Genomic DNA, 23825 nt, shown 5'->3' on the forward strand with positions numbered 1-23825 from the left:
GATCGGTCAGGCAGGCTGTGTGGTACACACGAGAAAGGGAGTGAGCAGGAGAAAACCAATGGCTTCTCTTCAGAGCTCTGTCAAACTGTTCCCACAACCCAGGTCTGGTTTTCCAAGTTTCCCAAGAGCTTGAAATAACTCTGAGACAACTGTCTTCAGAGCTGAAAGGCTTCAGAGTGTAAGCGATGCTTCCTAAAACAAGAAGCCTGTATTTATACCACAAATTGGAACTCATTCCAAAGCCTCTGAGGAAAAAATTCAAAAGGAAAGAAAATTCCAAGTCGTGAAAAATTCACATGCAGCTAATAAACATAAAAATACCACACACTCACACACGCACAAACCCCCAAAGCAATTTCATAGATTTCTAGGCCTGAGACATTCCTTACCAGAAATAAAGATTCTACACTATAGAAAAGACAGCATTACAACCTACTAGTATTAAAATCTGCTAATGTATTCTAGTTCTTGTACTTTATACCTATCATTTACGTAGCCTGCCTCCAACAAATTAAAAAGGCGCCATTAAGAGGCTTAGACAAAGAGTGGCTCCAGAGCTGGTTTAAAATAACTTTTTATTGCCCAGGATATTTTTTTCCCTTGTGTTGTATTTCGTCTGTTTTATTTGTTTTTGTTTTCTTTTTTCATAACTATAAACTCAAGCTTAGGGAAGTTTGCCTTTGTCTTGAGAAACAAAACAACAAAGCTTTCATATCATTTGCAACCTGGTCTCACTTGAAGAGACAGGTGGGGTTATCTTGCAAGAGGAAGATTTATACCATGAATGGTGCAGGCCTAGATCTGGTGGTACTGAGAGAAGACAATGGCATTCTTGACAAAATTACAATCTGCTGGTGGCGTTTGCGAAAAAGAAGCCCTTGCAAATTTCTAAACGACAGTAAACTCTTATTAGGAAATTCTAAAGTGTTTTACAGGCCAAAAAGGGAATGAGGTTATTAGTAAAATGCCTCAACAGAGTTGGAATAAAATACTGGATTTGAGAGTTACTGGAACTTGGATATGTAAAAAGAGGGTGGAGGTTGGGTCATGCTTACAATGGTCTCAAGTTCAAATAAACTACTGTGACAAGACACCACTTCACAAGTCACACGCTGGCCCGGGGACTCTTCTCTTCCCTTAGTAGGTGCTGGCAGAAGGCGTGCTCAGTCGTTTTCCAATGTAGATGCTGAAAGGGAAACAGAGTGTGCGTGTTTCATCTGTTTCAACAGCTCTGTACCGTCCTGGCCACAGCCTGAACTGTTCAAAGGAACGTCTTCAGCCGTTTGCAAAAAAGGGCTCTCCAGAGGTCTATGTGCATGGTTCCCTGACACCCTGAAACCATTACTGACTTACCTGAAGCCAGTCACCAGCCAGCTAAACTGGTTTTATGTGGTTGTGTTTACTCGTGGGGCAGGACTGGACAGCACAGGGCAGTGATTAGACACAGTCAAGCCAGGGAGAACAGACGCTTCTGAAGAGACAAGCAGAGCCAGCCTCCTCTGAGGTGGTCTGCTGTGGTGCACAAAAAATTATACCGACATTTAAGCTAAAAAATACAGCAATTTACCTAATTACAAAGCTGCCCGTGCTTTAAAATGTTCTAACAGTTTAATTCTTTTTTAAAAATATTGTTTCATGATTCTTTTCTTCTCTTTAAATGTATTTACTTCTAATTGCAGGTTAATTACTTTACAATAAATATTGTGGTGGTTTCTGTCATACATCAACATGAATCAGCCACTGGTAACGCATGCTCCCTGCTTCTTGAAGCTCCCCCTCCCACTCCCACCTCATCTAGGCCGTCACAGAGCTCCCTGCATCATACAGCAAATTCCCACTGGCTACTGGTTTTACATATGGTAATGTCTGTTTCCCTGCTACTCTCTCCATTCAGCTCAGCCCTCCCTTCCCCCGCAGTATACCAGCTTAACTCTTAAGGGCCTTGTATCACTTTCCCACACCAAGCAGGGGTTTTACCCTGATAGAACTGAAGCAGAAGGGAAGGGAAGGAAAAATAGAACCAGCCCACACCCCAGTGTAATGAAACCGTCATTTTTTCTACATTTAACTGTGCTGGGTCTCAGTTGCAGCTCGTGGGATCTTCCTTGCAGCATGCTGACTTTTTAGCGGTGGCATGCATGTGGGCTATCTAGTTTCCCAACTGGGGACCAAACCCGGGTCCCTGCATTGGAAGCTTAGAGTTCTACACACTGGACCCCCAGGGGTGTCCCCCAATAATACTTTTCAAAATCCTTTTTTTCTCCATCTGATTATATCAATAGTTACACCAGCAAAAGAAACAGTCCAAAGATTCATAAAAGCAAGATAATTCAAGGTACAAAAGCCAGCCAACCTCCTGAGGGCAAATGAACTTCTGTGCAGTCAACCCTGGGCTGGGGTGGGCGGGGAGCCTGAGCTCTGAGCCTGCCCCCACACCAACCACACACAACTTTCACACACTCCCTGTCCTGCTGCGTGCCGAGGCTGTCCTCACCCTCATGGAAGCAGGCACCCAGAAACACAGAAGAGGTGTGTGAGACAGTCAGGTGTGTTTCCAAGTTCACGACTGTGAACATCTCTCCCACAGGCTGAGCTCCTTACAGGGAAGTTAAAAGATGTGTATCTTCTGTGCATTCTACACAGAAAATGACCCACTGGGCATGCTCAAAGAGAAGGCCGGATACATCCTGAATAGAAGTAAAAGCAAGTGCCTAACTCCTAAAATACAGGGTTGGCCAGAAAGTTTGTTTGGGTTTTGTTCACAAGATGTTATGTTAAGAACAAACTTTCTGGCCAACCCAGTATTTAAAAAATATATTTCCTCAATTGTTCAAATTAAAAACAAAGACAAAAAGAACAAAGAATTTAAAAGACATGCCAGAAAAATGAACAAGTTATGGTAAATGTGCAGTTTTAGAAAAATTGAAAAAAAAAAAAAAAAGACTGTAAGAAGAAAAGAATTGTACTAACAGTTTCAACCAATTTTCCAGTTTCACGCAAGGACTATTCAAGAAAAGTGTGCTTTCCCACCTAGGAAAAAGAAATATTCACACCAACCCCAGCTTTACACACTCAAGGTTCATCTACTTTCAAACTCAGCTGATCCTGGGTAATTTATAGACAACAGCAACAAAACCCAAAAAGAAAAATCAGATACAGAAGAGTTCACTTAAAAAAATGATCATTAAGGGGATTAAATCACAGAAGCAACTTGCTTTCAAATGAGGGGAAAAAACTCTACTATTACAAACCCCTGTTGGGACAGGTGTACCCCGCTTTTCTAAAGTTTGGTTTCCGCCACTTCACTACGTAAGTTAGACCTACATTAGTACCTGTTTTTGTTCACTGAAAGAAATCTGAAGAGGAGTTTCACTTATATTAAAAAAAAAAAATGCAAAAGTGAAAATACCACTCAGGACTGGTTTTGAAGAGAGCTGTGAGGGAGACAGGGCACCCCACGCAGTGAGAATTGCCCTGTCAAGCTCCTTCCTAGGGACCACACTCAGCATCTCAGCACCCAGCCTCCAGAGATTTGAACCGAGTCTGTGAGCATCTGTGCTTTATCTCAAGGCATCTTGCACCCGCTAGCAAGACGTGTCCTCAGGTGACCGCTGCTTCACCTTATACCATTTCAGCTTACAGAAGGTTTCCTAGAAACGCTCTACTTTCAGAGTGGGGAAGGGTGGGGGGAACGTGTGTATCAATAGTGTATCAACTCATTCTTTTAAGTTCACTCCACTTGTGCTAACATATAAAAAGGAAAACAACACAAACTGCTTTCACATGTATTCTTTACATCCTGAGAACAAAATCTGTGCAGAAAATGAATGGAAAAAACTTCAGCCATTGACCAGTACTTACCCTAGCCCCAAAGCCAAAACATGGGAGAGGAAGAGAGATGGAATGAACACCTTAAGAAACTCTGCGGAGAAGATGCCCCCTTTCTTCATGGCTCCACTTTTCCTCATGCTTAAGGAGACGGAACGTTTAGGGTGCCTGAAGTGGAACTCCCTGGGGGAAGAAACGCAGAGGGGATAAATGCATCTCAGGTGCTAGTGGGCCCACACCACTGCACTGCGTCCACTGAAAAGGGACATGGACCGACTTACTTGGGTGGAATGTTTTCAGGTCTACTGGACCAGTCGGACACCCAGTCTACACTTTTCTTCAGAGCATCCACTTCTTTTTCTCCTTCTGCAACTTCTTCTTCTGACTGTAGAGAAGAACGCACACTTTAAAAAAGGAGAAAAGGAAGATAGAGCCTTCCTACTACAGAAGACAAATATGGACAGAAAATATACAAGAATCATAAACTTGGGCATCAGTAATTTTTATGTAAGCAACATGCCATGTTTCTAAAAAGGCTGATAAAATAATCTAAGATCAGAGTATTTAATATCTTAAAAAAAAAAATCAAAAAACCTTGAGTGAGTTTCACTGTGGTTATATAAACATAAAATGAACCTGAAACTTGAATTATATCTCAATTTAAGAAAAAGAATATGAATCTGAAAAAAGTGTACATTAGGACATAATGTTAACTGAAGTGTGGAAAGCATTGATAATTGTTGAATGTGAGTGATACATGTATGGATGGCCATCATAATAGGCTCTATTTACTTTTGTATGCATTCAAAAATGTTCATAATTAAAAACTAAAAGGAACATATCAAAAAGTATATGCTAACAAATAGAAAAGAAAAAAACTGGGAGAGGTGCTGCAGAAACAAATAATTTAAATAATTATTAACAAATAATTTAAAATAAATAGTATTTATTAAGCACTTACCAAGAGATAAGTATCAATCTAAGCACTTTCCATGTACTAACCTCTACTTAAAACAACCGTATTAAAAAAAAGGAACTATCACTATTCCATTTTCCATATGAGGAAACTGAGACATAAATAACCACCTAAAACTGTATGAGTAGTAAGTAGCAGGGCCATATCCAAACCCAGGCAAACTGTCTCTAGAGCCCCCACTCTTAGGGATTAGGTTTTGTTTTAGTCCCTGGAAGGAGATTATAGTTTTTAGAGAAACTGCTATCCAAATATTTCCCAAAGTTTATTCAAAACTGGTGGCACTACTGGTAAAGAATCTGCCTGCCAGTGAGGGGGCACAGGAGACGCTGGTTCAATCCCTGGGTCGGGAAGATCCCCTGAAGGAAACGAAAACCTACTCCAGTATCCTGGCCTGGAAAACTCCATGGACAGAGGAGCCTGGCAGGCTACAGTCCATGGGGACGCAAAGAGTCAGACATGACTGAACAACTGAACAACAAACTACATAAGCCAAAAGTTTTAAAAAGTAATTATTTAATACTGAGTAAGAATTTGACAGCTTTCATATCAAATCTTTTTCTTGCTAATGAGAACCTAAACTTTCAGCCTAAGAACAATCAAAATTTCCAATAGCTTCTCTTTCAACAGAACCCACAGGGATGAACAATTTCTGAAAAATGACAGATTTTATTTATTCAGTTTCCAGGAATATGAAGCTATGACCCAAAACCAAAGGGTCTCAAATGACCCGAAACCAAAGGATCTCAAAGATAAGAATTATTTTGATATTCTTTTGTTTGGGCAGAGTTAACTTTTTGACCCAAACTTTCATTCTTTTCAGTAGGTAGTTATGAAAATTCTCTATGAAACAGCTGCCCCAGGAAGGTAACTTCAGAGAATCTCTAGGTATAGATGGCCCCGTTTGCTGTCAAACTGAAATTAAATCCCTGTGGATTTTTGCTACTCTGGTACTATCATTCTTAGTTCCGCTGGGCTTGACAAATTCCACAGAATGACACGATGTAGCCTTTGGATTAAGCTTGTTCCCACTGGGTTTTGAGATGACTGGGAACCATGAGTTGGCTCTCTGGAGTAAATCTGAAAACACTAAATCAAAAGTGATCAACCGCTACAATTTACTTAGAGATCAGCCTGTCACACAGTATCTCATTCAACACACTGTGGATCACTTCAGTTTCTAACCTTGGTCTCAATCAACTCTTCTAAAACCACTCAAAGATTTAGATTTAAATTTGTGAATAAGGTCATATTTCATACTTTCCAAAAGAATGAAAATATAATAAGATTTTATGGTAATTTTTAGAGATGATGATCTTCAGACTATGATTTAGGGAAAAAACAAACAAACAAAACCCTGATTAGTTTAGAATGCTGACCTTAAGAATAAGGGCTGTAAACTTTCCTCACTCACTATCCTTTGCTTACTTTTATTAACCTTAAATTTACCAGTTTTAGGCTTTAAATTGCCTTCTGACTCTTAGAATTTTAGCATACTGTAAAAATGTGCTTCATCTAATGAAGTGAGAGTTGAGAGTCATGCCTTTATCCAAATCAATACCCCTCGCCCCACATCTACATCTATCATAATAGAAGACTCTGATCATTTCAGTGCGTCATCATGTCGAAGTCCCTTACTTTCTAACCGCTTACATTTTCCTTCTTTGGCCCACCCCAAGCTCTCTGAGGCCTCTAAACATGGATATTAAATTCCATACCACGTACAGATAAACCACAGTTTTACTGGAGAGAAAAGGAAGGCATTTTCAGCGTGTATTATCTTCTAACCCATGCTGGCCTCTTTGGTCCCAGAAACACATTTGAGAATTGCCTCTGAGAGACAATCTGTGGTCTATTTTCTGCTACAAACGTGAGATTCACGAGGACCATCATCCTAAAAGTCCAGTTTGAACAATCTTTCTCCTAAACACGTTACACCCTAGGCTTCCCTGTACCAGGAACAACTTGCCTGACACGTCTCGGTTCATTCTTACAACCTTGTGAGCGCTCCTGAAATCAATCCCATTCATCAACTTACTTTAGTACAACAGGAGCCACAGGCCCAGACAGCCGGGGTTTCAGCCCTGGCCTATCACTTACTTCCTTGGGGATCTTAGATAAGTAACTTAAAAGACAAAGCTTCGTTTTTCCAGTTTATTCATGGGGATACTGTCACCTCTTTCACTGAACTGAAAATAATGTGGGAAAAACTTGAAAAAATATTCTAATAAATGAGTGTGGAGATTCCTTTAAAAACTGGAAATAGAACTGCCATATAACCCAGCAATCCCACTGCTGGGCATACACACTGAAGAACCAGAATTGAAAGAGACACATGTACCCCAATGTTCCATCACAGCACTATGTTTACAATAGCCAGGACATGGAAGCAACCTAGATGTCTATCAGCTGATGAATGGATAAGAAAGCTGTGGTACATATATACAATAGAATATTACTCAGCCATTAAAAAGAATGCATTTGAATCAGTTCTAATGAGGTGGATGAAACTGGAGCCTATTATACAGAGTGAAGTAGGTCAGAAAGAAAAACACCAATACAGTATATTAATGCATATATATGGAATTTAGAAAGATGGTAATGATGACCCTATATGCAAGACAGTGGAAGAGACACAGATATAAAGAACAGACTTTTGGACTCTGTGGGAGAAGGCGAGGGTGGGATGATTTGAGAGAATAGCAATGACACATGTATATTATCATATGTGAAACAGATCGCCAGTCCAGGTTCGATGCATGAGGCAGGGTGTTCAGGGCTGGTGCACTGGGATGACCCTGAGGGATGGGATGGGGAGGGAGGTGGGAGGCATGGTCAGGATGGGGAACACATGTATACCCATGGCTGATTCATGTGAATGTATGGCAAAAACCACCACAATATTGTAAAGTAATTAACCTCCAATTAAAATTTTAAAAAAATTCTAGTAAATGAGCACCTTTCCTTTGTCTTCCTAAAAAGGCTAAAAACGTCATACGTTCTTCATGTGGGCAATATAAAAATATTCAATAAGGGCAAGTAACAGGCCTTTGTTAACTGTTTTTAACTGTTTCCTAACCCTAAGCTTCCTTCCCATTTATGAAAAAAATTCATCCTTCTAAACACTAAATGATCTCTTCTTCAATTAAAAACAAGCAATATAAAAAGCTTTTTCAGAGAAAGCGGGGCGTTCGGCTTGCGAGCGGGAACTTCTCGGTCGCGCCCAGAGAAAGAACGATTTAAAAATGGGTGATGTTGAGAAGGGCAAGAAGATTTTTGTTCAGAAGTGTGCCCAGTGCCATACTGTGGAAAAGGGAGGCAAGCACAAGACTGGGCCAAACCTCCATGGTCTGTTTGGACGAAAGACGGGTCAGGCTGCTGGATTCTCTTACACAGATGCCAACAAGAACAAAGGTATCACCTGGGGAGAGGAGACGCTGATGGAGTACTTGGAGAATCCCAAGAAGTACATCCCTGGAACAAAGATGATCTTTGCTGGCATTAAGAAGAAGGGAGAGAGGGAGGACTTGATAGCTTATCTCAAAAAAGCTACCAATGAGTAATAGTTGGCCACTGCCTTATTTATTATGAAACAGAAGTGTCTCATGACTTTTTATGTGTACCATATTTAAATTGATCTCACACACTAGAATTCAGATCATGAACGGCTGATGGAATAATTCTGTTGGACAGTCCTGATTTAAATAAGATTGGTTTGTGGCTAAACAAATATGGTCAGCTTTTTTAATTTTGATAGTAATTCGGGTTCAACAAGTACTATCACTTTTCCCATTCTAAAGAGATGATTGAACTTGAATAAGGAATATTAAACTTCTTAGGGAGATGGTGCATTCCTTCTCAAACCCTATAAAAAAAAAAAAAAAAAAAGCTTTTTCAAAGTGTAAGTAAATTACACCTATTGATTTCTCCCTTACTAAGAGTCCTACTCTGAAGGATATAATGTTTTTCTACAGGAGTTAGACTGCTTTTTGAAAAACATAACCTGGCTTAAATAGACTGATCTGATTGTTAGCATCACTTACGCAGTGCTTGATGATAACCAGTGTTCTTTTAGGTACTTGTTTCTGAATAGGGATCACACTAGCGATCCTATCACAATCTGACAAGAGACCAAACTCTTTTCTCTCCTGAATTTCACAAATTCCTTTTGAATTCTAGGATGGATGCAGTCAGCTCTAGAATTCCACTTAAAATACAATTCTCAGGTGAGCCTAATTGTACACCTGCCACCCCATGAGCCAGAACTGTTCTTATCTGTGGTTGTTAGTTACCAGGTAGATTATTAGGGGGAAAAGGTATGTGTAGAGGGGGAGGGAGGTATAAGGTCAGGTAAGTCTGGGAAGCAGTCAGCTCTCAGTATGGGTTGGTCGCACATCCTCAACTATGGAAGCTGACTGCACTGCCAGTTTACATGAGGGACTTGATCATCCGTGGACTGGGGTGTCGGGTGTGGTGGGGGTGGTCCTGGGACCAGTCCCCTGAGAATACCGAGGAACGCCTGCACTTGGTGGAAATCAACAGACTTCTTTATTGCAGGAATTTCCAGAGCCTTTAATGTGTTTCTCATGCCCTGGTACCACTGGAGAGGGAAAGGGAGTGAACCTGGGAACTGCAGTGTATTTCCCAGATATCTGACTTCAGAACTACCTTATGGAGCCTCCCATCGAGCAAATGTTCCTCAAAATGTTTTTAGGGAACCACTAACTCTGGACTTTCGACTTGTCTGTATAAAAGGCTATATGGATGGAGACAGCTAACTCAGGGAAAGACTGGAGCAAACAGTTAATTTCACTTCTCCATCCTGGGATTCCTTAGTACACTTTTTCACCCCCTCCCTCCCCCATGGAAGCTTCATAGAGTCTTCTCCTTGTTAGCTACAGCTAACTGCACACAGCAAAACTGATGGACAGAGGCGAGCAATTCCACAATCACAGGCAGCCAGCTCCCCGCATGAATGCCTTGGGGCTACGAGCTTCTCTGCAACATAAAGCTCATTGTAAAATCGTTAGTAGTCAGTCCCCTAGATTTTCGAGGTTTTAGAAAACAGCACAAATGAAGCACAGTCAACAGGGAGAAAGTGTACAGCTTCTCAAACAGAAAGAACACTGGGTGGATCCCAGGTAACATGCAAAATATTTCCAGTGCAAAGGGAGCCAGGACACTGCAGAGAGAACCCCACAAAACGGCTTTTGTTAGCATTCACTGAAACACTCACTCAACACACATTCTTCAGGTACCTGAGCATGGGAGGAAAAAAACAATGCTTCCTGTTCTCAGGAATTTGCACTCTGACACTGGGAGGTGATTTGACACTGGGAGGTGATCTGACATGTCAATAAAGTCAAGGGCTGGTTATGAACATTCTACATCATTAACATCCATTACTTATCAAAGGTTTATAATAAAAACCTCTGTAAGCTTTCAATACTATATTCATCTATATTTACAACAGTGTCAACTCCTAGTGAAACAACATTTAACTTCTTTACCTCAAGGAACTTGGTGTGTTTAATTCAGGAGAGTTTTACCTCCTGCTGCTGAAAATCATTGCAACAGTCACTGACTTGATTCCAGGTGCAAAAAAAGCTTCACACCTGGTTCTACAACAACTTTCATTTATTCTGTGACCTTAAACAAGTCGTCAGTCTCAGTTTTCAAATATTTATAAACCTGAGACACTAGCCTGGAATACTGGAATGATACAGACAAAAGAATTTCCCAGTTCTTTTAGGTGACAGGATCCCAAATTCTGGGTTGTAAGGGAGCACATTCATGACCATAGGCATTAAGTAAATTTCAACATGAGAGCCTCAGTAAGTTAAAATGGCTTCAAACTATTTTTTAAAGTCTTCATATTCTTTACTATATTTTAGCAAACCAGACTTATTTAGGGATTTGCATATTCCTAATTACTGTCAACCACAAAATTAAACACACACATACACACCTGAGAGCTATGGTCCTTGCTCGTGTGCATTTCCACATCAAACATGATCTGCCCATCTTCTTGTGGGGAAGGGCTGGAGGAAAAAGACACTGAGCTGTTAGTTTTCTTTCAATTTGTCAAATAAATCAGCCTCTATTGGATATTAGAAAATTAAAGGTTACAGTCGTATGGCTTTGAAAAAGCAGCAAATCAGAAAGTATACCATAATGCTGTGTAATAAAAATTAAAACTGAGCACTCTTACTGTCCAAATGATCTAAAATTTTTCAGTGGTGCTAAATTCCTTTGCAATGATAAATATGCGATGGAAATATCACCCAAAGACAGAAGCCTGTCACATTTTCTTATTTTTACTCTTTTCCCCAATAACGGTAAAAGGATCTTCAAATTCAGAAACTCCAGTTTGGGCTTCTTTTTCTCAACGCTCTCTCATCATTAAATAATTCACCAGTAGTTCTCAAAGTGTGAAGCAGCTCTTAAAGACTCTTTCAGAAGGTCTGTAAGGTTAAAACTGTTTTTACAACACCATTAGGATTTATGTGCCTCTTTCATGCTCATTTGCTCATGAGAGGCCAGTGCAATTTTCCAAAGGCTGCATTATATATATCATGACAGAGAGAACGCAACAGCACGTGAGAATCCAGCTGTTTTCTATTAAGTCAGATATTAAAGAGATGTGCATAAATATAAAACAATGCCACTATTCTTACAAATTTCTTATTTATGGAAAACAGTTACTTTCTGTTTGAAAAAGTTACTTACGGTAACGTTTGTTGTTTGGTATGGTAGGTTTGTTATCATTGACTGAATGAACACATACTTTTTTAATGCTCTCAGTTTTACTTTCTACTACAGTAAATATCAAAACATACAACCCACATAAATAAAAGCCCTTTTGGGGTCCCTCATAGTTTCACGGGTGTAAATGAGTACTGAGACCAAGAAGTCTGAGAACCACTACTTTACTGATTTTTAGAAATATTAACTCTGAGATATTGCAGAGTGAATTATAAAAGCTTATAACAAGTGATAACCTTTAGCAACTACAAGACGTATTCCAAGAATGACAAACTTTTAGACAAAGATACATGACCATGAGTTGTACTGGACACAACAGATGAACACAACGTGGTACGTGCTGTTCTGAGTGGCAGTGATGAGTCCTTGTGTAACCACAGCGAGTCACTGCATCTTTCACTCACAACCCACCTCCCCACATTTAAACTCAAGTGGGCGTGAAGGATGCTCCAGGCTTAACTTGCTCAAAGGAATTGATAATGACTATTAGAGCTGCCAAGAGCATGTGTATGATGGTAATACACAGAGATGCTGGTGAGACTGACTAGAAAGTGAGATCCCCAGAAATGTGTCTGATATTAGGTCTAGGAGTCTTTGACTATTATAACTGACATGAGTGAAGTGAAAAGTATTAGTCGCTCAGTTGTGTCCGACTGTTTAACCCTGAGGACTCTAGCCCACCAGGCTCCTCTGTCCGTGGCATTCTCCATGCAAGGATACTAGAGTAGAGTGGGGAGCCATTCCCTTCTTCAGAGGATCTTCCCAACCCAGGGATGGAACGCAGGTCTCTCGCATTGCGGGCAGATTCTTTACCATCTAAGCCACCAGGAAAGTCCCACAACTGACATAAGAGATTCTACAATGAGGGTAGGAAAAGGGAAAAGCTGGTTCTGTATCAAACCACCATATTAACGTATTTAGAAAATGTCTGTCTTGAACTGGAGTAGAAATCTCAGGCTATAGCACAGGAACCCAGCAGAACGAGGGCCTCTTATCCTCAGTGTACTGTCATTAGGCTGCTGACACTGCTGAATTCACAGCCATAGATTGGGCGAGGGGCCAGCCTCACAGAGCCATGATGATGAGGACAAGGCAGCCAAATGATCAGTCAAGAACCCCAGAGAAGCACTGCTCTTCTCTACACTCCTCTTACCATGGCAAGCCCAAAGGAAGCTTGCTTAGATTAACACTCAGCGTTTCACTGACTGGCTGAGCCCAACAGCACTATTCTGTTCGGAATAATCTGGTGTGCATTATTATCCTGGCTCATATTAGGATCAGCTAGGAAGCTTTTAAAATTCTCTCCTGCCTGACAACAGGATGAGAATCTCTAGGGACAGGGTCTCTGTGCTAGTATTTTTAAAAGCTCCCGGGGTGAATCTAGTGTATAGGTTGGAAACTCCGACAACAGGCTGGAACAGAAAGCAAAACACACAGAGGTTATTTTCTAACAATCGCAGTGACAATCATGTTTGTTTGTTTTAGTCTCTAAGTCATGTCTGACCCAGCGTGACCTTATGGACTATAGGATTTCCCAGGCTCCTCTGTCCATGGGATTTCCCAGGCAAGAATACTGGAGTGGGCTGCCATTTCCTTCCCCAAGTGGCAATCATATAGCTACAGGATAATTTTTAAATTAACAATATACATAGGGACTTCCCTGGTGGTCAAGTGGTTAAGAATTCGACTTGCAAAGCAGGGGACGTGGGTTTGATCCCTGGTCCGGGAACTAAGATCCCCCAAGTTGCAGGGCAACTAAACCTGAGCGCCACAACTACTGAGTCTGTGTGCTCTGGAGTGACCTGATGTAGCCAAATAAATAAAGAAATATTTAAAACTAAATATATAAATATTTTAAAATAAATTAAAAAAAAATACACATAAGGCTGACTCATTGGAAAAGACCCTGATGCTGGGAAGACTGAGGGCAGGAGGAGAAGGGGACAACAGAGAATCAGATGGTTGGATGGCATCATTGACTTGATGGACATGGCTTTGGGTGGACTCCGGGAGTGGGTGATGGACAGGGAGGCCTGGCGTGCTGCAGTTCATGGGGTCACAAAGAGTCAGACACGACTGAGTGACTGGACTGAACACATAAGTTAACTCTGGAACTAACAGCCAACACTCCTAAAACACTTCTGCCTACAAGAAACAGTTCGTAACAATTTCAAGTACAGACACATTGGCAATTTTGATGACATGAGCTGTAAAGACGTTTTTAAATGTTCAAGTGTTAGATATCCCCAGAAAGCATCACTGAGCTAGCATCTGAGGCCTCCTCTGAGGGGTGACTGGTAACCTAGAGCCTGAAGATGAGTCAGTGAGAACACAAAAGTGTCCAAGAGCACCTACCACACATCAATTAACATGTTTAGAAACCCAACTGGAACATGTTCACAGGAAGATGAATTTGTATCAGATCACAAATATAACTGCAACCCCTGGTGGTCAGAGGTAAAGAACCCACCTGCCAATGCAGGAGACATGTGTCCCATCCCTGGGTCAGAAACATCCCCTGGGGGAGGAGATGGCAACTGACTCCAGTATTCTTGTCTAGAGAATCCCATGAACAGAGGAGCCTGGTGGGCTACAGTCCACAGGGTCACACAAGATCAGACATGACTTCTTGACTAAACACACACATAAATGACACGAGATGACCAGAAGGGCAGGCAGGGAATCTTTTCTCTGCTCAATGACAGCACCAAGGGAACGGCAGGCTAAAGGACTCGCCAGTTCCCATGATCCAGGGTTGCATATTTGAATGTATAAGAAAAGCCTTATCAGTAGGCCCATAACCAGCAGAAAACTTCAGAAGCTCATCAGCGAGTCCCACAACATAAATGCACCATAATATAAAAGTGATTCACAGAAACAGACTTCTGCTGGAACTCCTATACCTGGCGGCAAGCTGCTCTGAGGCACGCCATCTGCTCGTGACAAGAGCCATCCTGGCTCCTCAGAAGCCCAGGGACATGTGAGCGATGTGACGAGGTGCTGGGGGTGAGGGGCGTGCCACAAGGCCGTCAGACCGGTCCTTTGTGGCCTCAGTAAAGGCAGTGGGTCTCCGTCATGCAGGAACTTTGAATATGAGTTAACTCTTGATTCTCCTTTTCTACTTTTTCTGGTAAGAAACATGTACTATGCACAATTTTTACAAAGTATAAAAACTCTGAAGAAGGCCGATGGCCAGCATTGCATCCCCTACAGATAATCACTGTTTACATTTCGAGATGGCTCCGTAATCTATTTCCTATGTATCTGCATTTTCTATATGGCCAGTGTCAGTGAACTCTCATCAGCCAGATCATCCAATACCCGAAAGTGCTAATACTAGAGCTGTCAGCAGTCTAAGAACTGTTTGATATACTGCTAATGTAATTCCTAGTCCGTCTGGAAAAAAGAGAAGGCTGTACTGAGAAGTAAACTAACAACTCCGTTCCAGTCTCCTCATATATATCTGTATTCTGAACTCCCTCAAAACAAGCAGTCCCTCATCAGAAGAACTACTCTCCCCAAGCCAAATATAGGAAAACGAGAAAACTTTTGAGCTTTAAGGTAATTCAATAGCCTTCAAAATTAACTATCTTTACAGACCCTGGTTGGTGCTTCCATCAGACAAATACTGGTATAGCTTGAATCAGCTTGTAGTTCCTGCAACTCAGACATTTACTGAGTGGCTACTATATGCCAGCCCATGACTGTCAAGAGTGAAGCTGGACCCCTGCCTCTTAAAGCCTCAAACACTATATAAGGGAGGACAGATACGTACAAAGGTAACTGTATTCAAGGCAGAAAGAGATCTATGAAAGGACAAAGGAAAATGGGAGAAAGATTAATTCTCTAAGTAAACCTTTGTATCACTGCCTGATAAATATCTGAAAATGATACAGTCTGAAGAAGGAAACTAAGGAAAAAGTGGCAACTCATGTCCTTGTCAGCTGGCTGTCTGATTTATACACATGCTGCCAAGAAATCGGGAGCTGTATTTCTGTCAAATGAGGATAGAAGCAATTTATTTTTCCTAATGGGAATTAACGTGGCAACCCGCCCGTGTCCGGAACTCCACCAGAACACGGATCTCACTCACCTGTCGCAATGAGAACTGCCTCTTGAACTGCTCTGTCCGGATTCATGCTGTGCGTCCAGAAGAATCTTCTCCATGTCCCCATTGTGGATGGAGGATGAGGAGGGCACGTGCTCTAGCCCCCCATTCTTCCCATTGCCATTATCATTGCCATTGCTGCTGTTCATGGGGAGCTCCACCCAGGAACCTGTTGGACAAGTCAGATAACTGCCGTCAACCACAGCAAACGGCAGGCTCGAGTGTGCATGTACCATGCGGCCATGGTGAATTCAGATAAGAATTCTGGCTCGCCTGGAACCAGAGGTCCAAGTATTCTCAAGAAAATAAACAAGGAGCAATAAAAGTCGGAAGACCTACACCGCTCTGTTCCTGAAGGTTCTTGCTTAATCCACCGATGTAGAAGCAGTTGGAACTCTAAAATGAGGAACTTAAGAAACGTGTCTTTCAGCCAGTTTTCTTTTGGTTAAAACTTATCTACAATAAACACGGCAGGAGAACTTTTAGGTTGCTTTTCAGAAAATAAGTAGCTATTACCAGATAGGCTACTTACCTTTAATATTTTAGTTACATATGTATGCATTTTCCATAGTCTGCCTTTATCTAGTTAGTTGTCTAGTCTCCATCTGGCTTAGAAATTTCATAAAGTTTATCTTAGTAGTTAGCAACTGTGCCCTAATTGGTACAAACTACTGAGAAGCTCCTGGGGAGGCAACTGTAGCCGATCGTAAACATGTCAATTCCTGTGTGAGTCTGGAGCATAAAAACCAACGCAGCTGGCTCTTTGCTACATCAGGTGAGAATGCGAAAAGCCCTCCCGTCCCACACATCAGCTTCTTCCCTTCTTTTACACCTTGTTCTTTCCACTCCTTCTTCTTCCTCTATGCACTCAACATACCTTGCAAACGGCTTTTCTCTCTTCGCTCCCCCAAGTTCCACCGCCTAGGGTTTTCATGAAGCCAGCCAGTGCGGGGTCGGGGGCGGACTGCGCATGGGCAACACTGCGGCCTCTGACGGAAAGGGGGCGGGGCCACGGGAAAGGGGCGGGGCCCTGGGCGTTTGGCTTGGTCTTGAAAACAGGGCTCCGTGAGTGCGGACTACAAGGAGGTCCTTTAATTTTAGTAAGAATTGACAACAATAGCCAATAAGGCAACTTCACAACAAAAAGAGAGAGTGGTACATTTCTTCTCATAATTTCCATTCCTTACAACAAATTTTGTTTTAGAAAAGGTAATCATACAAGTTGGTGGAACCGTTCCTGTAAACTCCAAGGAGAAGTGTTCGAAAGAGTTCTGTGACTGAACAGTCTCCTACCAGTAAGTCAGAATAACAGGCTCAAACCCTAAACTGCACCCTAAATGAGGTGATGGCTAATCCAGACCCAGAAGTGAACTCAATATCACCGGTCTACAAAGGAAAAGCTCAAAAGGTAGCCCTGGCTGGAAATCTGACTTTCCCACTTACTGTGACTTCAGCTGCCTCATCTGTAAAACAGAGATGATAACAAAGTACCTTCCTCCCAGCGTTGCTGTGAGGACTAAACAGAGAAATACAGGAAAAGTGTCTCGTAAACAGGAGATGCTCGTCTATGCACTAGTTAAGAGTTGATATTTGTAATGTACAGTGTTTGCTCCATAAAAGTGAAGTTCCCTTTTCCTTCCTTTCCCTCCAAGGCAGTCACAGTGGCTTTCAGAATCCCATCATCACCACCACGTCTTTGGCACTGTATTGTCAGACAACACAATTGTGAGAAATCTCCTAGGTCTTCTTCTGTCCACACACAAAAATGGACACAGACTGGACAGTACTCAAAATGGATGAACAAATTCCACTAGCAAAGCTAAGAAAGATCTAACATTGAAGGTCATTTAACTAAATGCTTATGCTTGGAGGGCATCTGGAGTGCGTAAGAAATATACCAAAAGCATCCTTAAGTTTACAGCTCTGTCAAAACATTTTCTTTCCTAAAGGCAATCAACCCAGAATATTCACTGGAAGGACTGACGCTGAAGCTCCAACACTTTGGCCACCTGATGCAAAGAGCTGACTCACCGGAAAAGACCCTGATGGTGGGAAAGACTGAAGGCAAAAGGAGAAGGGGGCAGCAGAGGATGAGATGGTTGGATGGCATCACTGAGTCATGAATTTGACTAACTCAGAGAGATAGTGGAGGACAGATAAAGGAGCTTGGCGTGCTAGAGTCCACAGGTAGCCAAAGTCGAACATGACTTAGCAGCTGAACAACAACAGGCAAGTATTTAACTGAAAAGAGTGACAGAGAAAGGTATATGATGAACAAACTGTTTTGTTTTCTACTCCCACTCTTTTCTAGGACTGAAAACACCTAATTTACACCAATAGGACCAGTTCTTCTTATTCAGAAGCCCAATGTGACAAATAAACAAAAAGCCAGAGTTGCTCTGGTAGAAGTAGAACTAAGGAACCAGGAGTTCTAGAAGGATCTCTGTGAAAGTCAGTCTTCCCTAAAATATAATTAACATTCACTGGAAGCAGCTGATTGGGAGAAAAAAGGTTGTAACAATACCAGGGTTTGGAGACCTTGCCTTTTTTTGAAGGATTTCCAAACCCATATGTAAATTCCACTTTCTACATTAAATGTATGTAAGTAATCAGAGTGTAGGAACTGGAGGAGACACGCCTAAAAAGGCTTGGTGAAAATGCCCTGCAACTGCATTAATGCGTGTGCGCGCTCAGTTACTCAGTCACGGCCCCCAGGTTCCTCTGCCCACAGGACTCTCCACGCAGGAAGATTGGAGTGGTTCGCCGTGTCCTCCTCCAGGGGATCTTGCATCTCTTCTGTCTCCTGCACTGGCAGACGGGTCATTTACCACTATCGCCACCTGGGAAGCAACCACCTCTACTGCGTGAAGATTATCTCAAAGGAAGAAGAAGAAGAAGCCTCTGGCATAAGTCCTGGTACTATCACCATGTGATAAACAGCATGATGACTATAGTTAATAACTGCATTGTGTATCTGAATGAAAAGAAAGTAGTTCTTAAAAGTTTTCACCATAAGAAAAAAAATTTTTTGTAACTGTGATGATGAATGGTAACTAGACTTAACTGTAGTGGTCACTTCAGAATAAATAAATAAAATCATTATTTTGTACACATGAAACTCATACAATGTTGTATCTCAGTTACACCTCAATTAAAAACACACACACACACACACAGAGGCAGCCTGGACGGGAGGGGATGTTTGGAGGAGAATACATACATATATACGTATGGATGAGTCCCTTTGCTGTCCATGTGAACCTATCACCACACTGTTAATCAGCTATGCTCAAACATAAAATAAAAAATTAAAATAATACAGAAGGGCTGCCTACACACAGTGAGAAAGCAAAACAAAACAAAACAAAACACATCTACCTCATAGAGTTGTTGGGAGGATGACAGGAATAATGAAAATAAAGTGCTATGTGTTAGTTACTATTATAGTTCTTCTCATTATCTTTTAAAACACACTTATTACAAAATTAATGCATTCCTTGAAAATGTAAATAGTACATGAAGGACAAATTCACACCTCTTCCCAACCTCCCATTCCTACTCCTAAAGGAAACTACTTTAAATAATTTCATATACAGACTTCCAGAAAACACTTCATTTTTTGTGTTTTGCTTTTACAAAAGAGAAAAAAAGGAACTGTATTGCACCTACTTTTCTGTAACTAGTGTTTCTTACCTAACAACTTAATGTTTTTCAATGTCAATATATGTTGCTTTACCTTATTCTTTTGCATTGCATCTCATCATAAACATATACCATGCTTTAACCATTATCCAAATAGCAATAGTCAATCATTACCCAAGTGACTGTCTCTTAATATTTTGTTATTACAACCAGGACTTCCATGAACATTCTGCCAAGTAATCTGCCAAGATCTATTAAAAGCCTTAAAAAAGAAGATTGCCATTAACTCTTAATTCTCTTCCAGTAATATCATCTATGGAAATACTCAGTGCAGAGCAAGTTAGACACACATATCCATTAAATGTTTACATAATAGCTTTATCTTTTGAGTAAAAATGAAAAAAGGCAGACTTGTCTTTCTCAACAGATGAACTACACATGCCTTTTTCTCATCACCTACTTCATTCCTGATTTGCAGCCTCAGAATTCCTGCCTGGTCTAAGGTTACCAAGTCCCTTTTTCCTTGGAAAGGAAACAAGGCAAGATATGAGCATTGTGCTGTCCAAGTATTACAAAGTTGAAAGAAAAACCTCAATGAATTCTCTTCCTAATAAATAAGCTTTAAAATAAAAAACTGGAGGCTCTATTATGTTAAAAGACTACTTATAAACTAACCATGGTTCTGTTGCGTCAGGTTGCACATATACACACTACAGGAGCTATTTTCTAGTTGAAGTGTGAGAACTGCTAAGAGGATTCAGAGATGCATGCCTCTACATTGTATAACACAGTTCACTGCGAAGGCTGGCCCAGTAATTGTGATTACATTCATGACTGTATGGTGTGTTTACTCTTTAAAATTTTATAATCACCAGTTCAATCCTCTTGCAAGAAGGGAAGTGGGAAAGTGAGAGAATGTGGGGAGAGAAGGCAAAAGAGTTTTTCTCATTCTTTCCCCAATTTTTCAATCCCATGTGCAACTCATTCTAATCCAGGGTAACACATTTCATTATGTCTTATTTTCTTTCCTCAAAACCTTTCTTCTACTTCAAGTACCTGATGCTGGAATCCAGCTGAGAACAGTCACTGATATTTTTCTTAAAAAAAAAAAAAAAACAACAACAACAACAACAAAAAAATGTATTATAAGGCACTGAAGTGTCACGTATTATAGCCTTAAAGTACTTCTTGCAGTACTGGGGAACCACGTGGTATGGGGAACCACACCAGCGCTGAAGATGTTTAAAAGATTAAAAAAACAAACAAAAAAAGCCTGTACTGCCTACATGAAACAATAACAAAAACTGGATTACTACTGTAATTTTCCTCATCTTACCTACTGAATTTTATGACATAAATGTCAAATATCCTTAAGCAACTTGATAGTTTTCTCTAAACTAAAAGTAGCAACTGGAAAATATTCTTTTAACTTTGGAAGTAGTTCAGATATTGCTCCACTGATTTGTAATGAAAGCAAACAGTCCCTCTACACGGATAAACTTTTTTTAAAAAGTCAGAGAAAGGTTTCATTATTCCAAAAATTTCAGTAATTTGCTAGTAAAGCTCCGCTTTGACCCCTGGACTAAAGATAAAATCCCAAGCCACAGATTATCTGTACAATGAGTTCATCTCCTGTTTTTCAGACTTGTGCAACTTTGCCCAACAAAGAACTTCAACTTATCAGCAATTTGGGTAGTATTAGATGCCTGAATAAGTTGTTTTCCAGAGTGTCCAAAAATCACTTGAAGGAATCAATAAGCCTTCTTGTTTTGTTCAGTCCAGATTTGTATATCGGGCTTAAAAAAAAAAAAAAGGAGTGAAAGGCAAGAGAAGCATAATGAAATGTGGCACCATCTAAAAGCTTTTCAGTAACATTTCAAAGCAGCTCACCCTAGCTCCAACAAAATACTTTCTATCTAGCAGACTTCCCGAAGCAACATTTTGATACTACACATACAGGCTGAGCATCCTTGCACTTCTGTAACAGCTAATACAAATGTTATCGGCACCTGATTGGTCAAGGACATCGAAGACCTCAGGGGTCTGTCAGGACAGGGAGGAAAATCATCACATGGAGTGCAACCCCATTTTTCTGTTACATGGCCAAAAGTAAAGAAAAATTCCTTTGCTTTCTGTGATGTCAGGGACATATACTAACCAAACAGCTAATGTGTATCACAGAAAAATTGGAGTGCAAACAAGAAACAGTACACTACAAAGAGATCCATAGGCAGCTCACCTCTGTACATCAGGTGGGATAACACAGGGAATAAATAAGAAACACACAAGATCAGGGGATTGTGGGCCACTGAAGAGGAGTGTCCTGAAAGGAACACTAGATCGGGTGAAAGTAAAACCTCAGCTCTAGGATCTAGCCTGTGGTGAACTTGGACAACACACCTGAGTCTAGACTTGTTTCTCTCTTTTTAAATGGGAAGCATAGTTTACTTACAATGTGCTAAATTTTGCTGTATAGCAAAGTGGCTCAGTTACACACATAAATATATACTCTTTTTTACATTTATTTCTAATATGGTTTATCCCAGGAGACTGGATAGAGATCCCTGTACCATATACAGTAGGACTTTGTTGTTTATACATTCTAAACAGACCTGTTTCTTTACCAGTAAAGAACAGTGGACAGCTACTGCTAATGTTTCTTTCCATTTTAAAATCACATGCTTCTAAAAGAGTATGCTGAAAAAAAAGTCTTCATAATTTAAAAATGCATATTAATATGTGAGGAAAATAACATTAAAAGACAAAGAAATTAATCCTAATTTACTGTGGGAAATAATACATAAACCTTATATCCCAGAACATAAGACACTTCAAATTTTTGAGAAGCCAACATGTAAGGAATCACTTAATCAAAAGATGGAGCAAGAACAATAAGCATTGAAAACATTTTTAAAATACTTAAATTCTATCTCAATATTGTGAGGAAAGGAACTCTCTTCTTTAAAATAATTGTTGGTCCATGTTGAACACCTCTCCTTGATCAAAGATCTTGCAGTGCTTTTAAATGTCATTTAAGCATCCAACTGATTTTTAAATGACTTTATGTGGCCATATGCTAACTGTCCCAACTACCTCTTTCAAAAGGTAAATTACAGGAAGGTTAGGCAAGAACCTTCCCAAGAGTTTCAGCGAGCTTTAAAGGCAACAGGGAAAAACCTCAGAACAAGACGTCTATGCACCAGAATGTTAGGAAAAGCAACTTTATTTGGTCGTAATTCGATATTGGCATTGATTTTCAATAGACCGCTTTGGCACATTAAAAACGAATGAGTTTTCAGTCCCGTTTCTGAAAATCCATTGCCCCAGACGCCAAGATTTGTGCAATCTTGGACGGTTCAAGAGGCTGTTCAAAATCAGGTTTACAGGACACACAACACGATCGTTTAAAAAAAAAAATTACTCGAGCAACTCTGAAACATTTTTTTTTTTTTTTAAAGTAGCACAGCCTCCTCACCCCCACCCTCACGTGATACAAGTAACCACTAAATTACCAAATAATTTTCCTGGCCGGCCTGTGCTAACAAAAGAACGCAACAAGAGGGCTCACGTTCCGAGCCCAGGGGAAAGGCCGACCCAAAGAGGTGGGGTCAGCCGGGCCTGGCCCAAGCTCCCAGCACCCTTGACCTCCTGCCCGCCCTCGGCCACCCCCTCCTCTCGGCCCGCTGCCCGCGTCCATCCCCCGGCGTCCCAGCCGCACGTCCCCATCTCTGCCCACGTCCCCTTTGCTGCCCGCTCCGCCCACCCTCCCTCCCGCGCCGCAAGGCCCACCCCTCCACGCCCCGATTGGCTCCTCTCTGGGGCCCACCACAGGTAAGATCCACTCGACCCCCTCGTCTTCCCACCCAACTATCCTCCCCAACCGCGAACCCAAAGCGTTCCCCATCCAAGACCCCAGGAGGGAGCGGAGTCAGGTTTCGAGGAAGACAGAAGCGACTACTCCTGACCGGTGACGGGAGCTGTCAGTCACCCGCACATCCTCGGTCTTGACCAATGGGCTGTTTTCTCCTCCCGCCCCCCGCGCGGAGCTGGCGGCGGCGACCCGAGCAGCTCCTCCTCCCCCATCCCCTTTACCGAGTCCGCTGGCCCAGCACTCACTGTTGAGGCCGGCAGGCGGTGGCAGAGACTGTTCGCCTTCCTCACAGTTATTGTTGTTGTTGTGCAGGGGCGGCGGCTGTTCTACTAAGTGAGACGACATTGTCAGGAGGCTGGAAGAGCTGCGGCCCCGCAGCAAGGACCGTCTCCGGCTCTCCGGCAGCAACACAACAAGCCGAGTCCCCCGCCCCCTTTTCCGCGCCTGCGCAGCCCCTCCCCCGCCCTGACGTCAGGACCCGCCCCGACCACGTGAGGACAACACAACAAGCGACGGGGCGGAGCGGGGGCGTGCCCAGGCGAGCAAGGTACGTGGAGACGCGGGAGTCGCGCTGACGCGCGCGCCAGGAATGAATTCCTGCGTGTCATTGACTGGCAGGATGGAGTGAGGTATGCGGC

At 41.7% G+C, this 23825-nt stretch overlaps 2 protein-coding genes across 3 annotated transcripts; one reads left to right on the forward strand and one right to left on the reverse strand.

The window, feature by feature from the left end:
- Positions 1-558: 558 nt before the first annotated feature.
- BNIP3L (BCL2 interacting protein 3 like) lies at positions 559-23638 on the reverse strand. 2 transcript variants are annotated; one of them, XM_043927459.1, is made up of 6 exons: positions 23409-23638; positions 15660-15843; positions 10770-10842; positions 4110-4213; positions 3862-4011; positions 559-1186 (listed from the first exon to the last, which is right to left on the reverse strand). In XM_043927459.1, exons 1-6 carry the CDS (start codon positions 23530-23532, stop codon positions 1138-1140), a joined length of 684 nt encoding a protein of 227 aa, XP_043783394.1. In that variant the 5' UTR covers positions 23533-23638; the 3' UTR covers positions 559-1137. The 2 variants fall into 2 exon arrangements, with proteins under 2 accessions (XP_043783394.1, XP_043783395.1); XM_043927460.1 differs by having other exon boundaries at positions 23433-23636.
- LOC122710011 (cytochrome c) lies at positions 7965-8531 on the forward strand. The gene has a single exon (XM_043927461.1). It carries the CDS (start codon positions 8047-8049, stop codon positions 8362-8364), a length of 318 nt encoding a protein of 105 aa, XP_043783396.1. The 5' UTR covers positions 7965-8046; the 3' UTR covers positions 8365-8531.
- Positions 23639-23825: the final 187 nt, after the last annotated feature.

This window comes from Cervus elaphus, chromosome 16 (assembly GCF_910594005.1).
Source record: "Cervus elaphus chromosome 16, mCerEla1.1, whole genome shotgun sequence".
In the NCBI taxonomy this organism is placed as follows: Eukaryota; Metazoa; Chordata; class Mammalia; order Artiodactyla; family Cervidae; genus Cervus; species Cervus elaphus.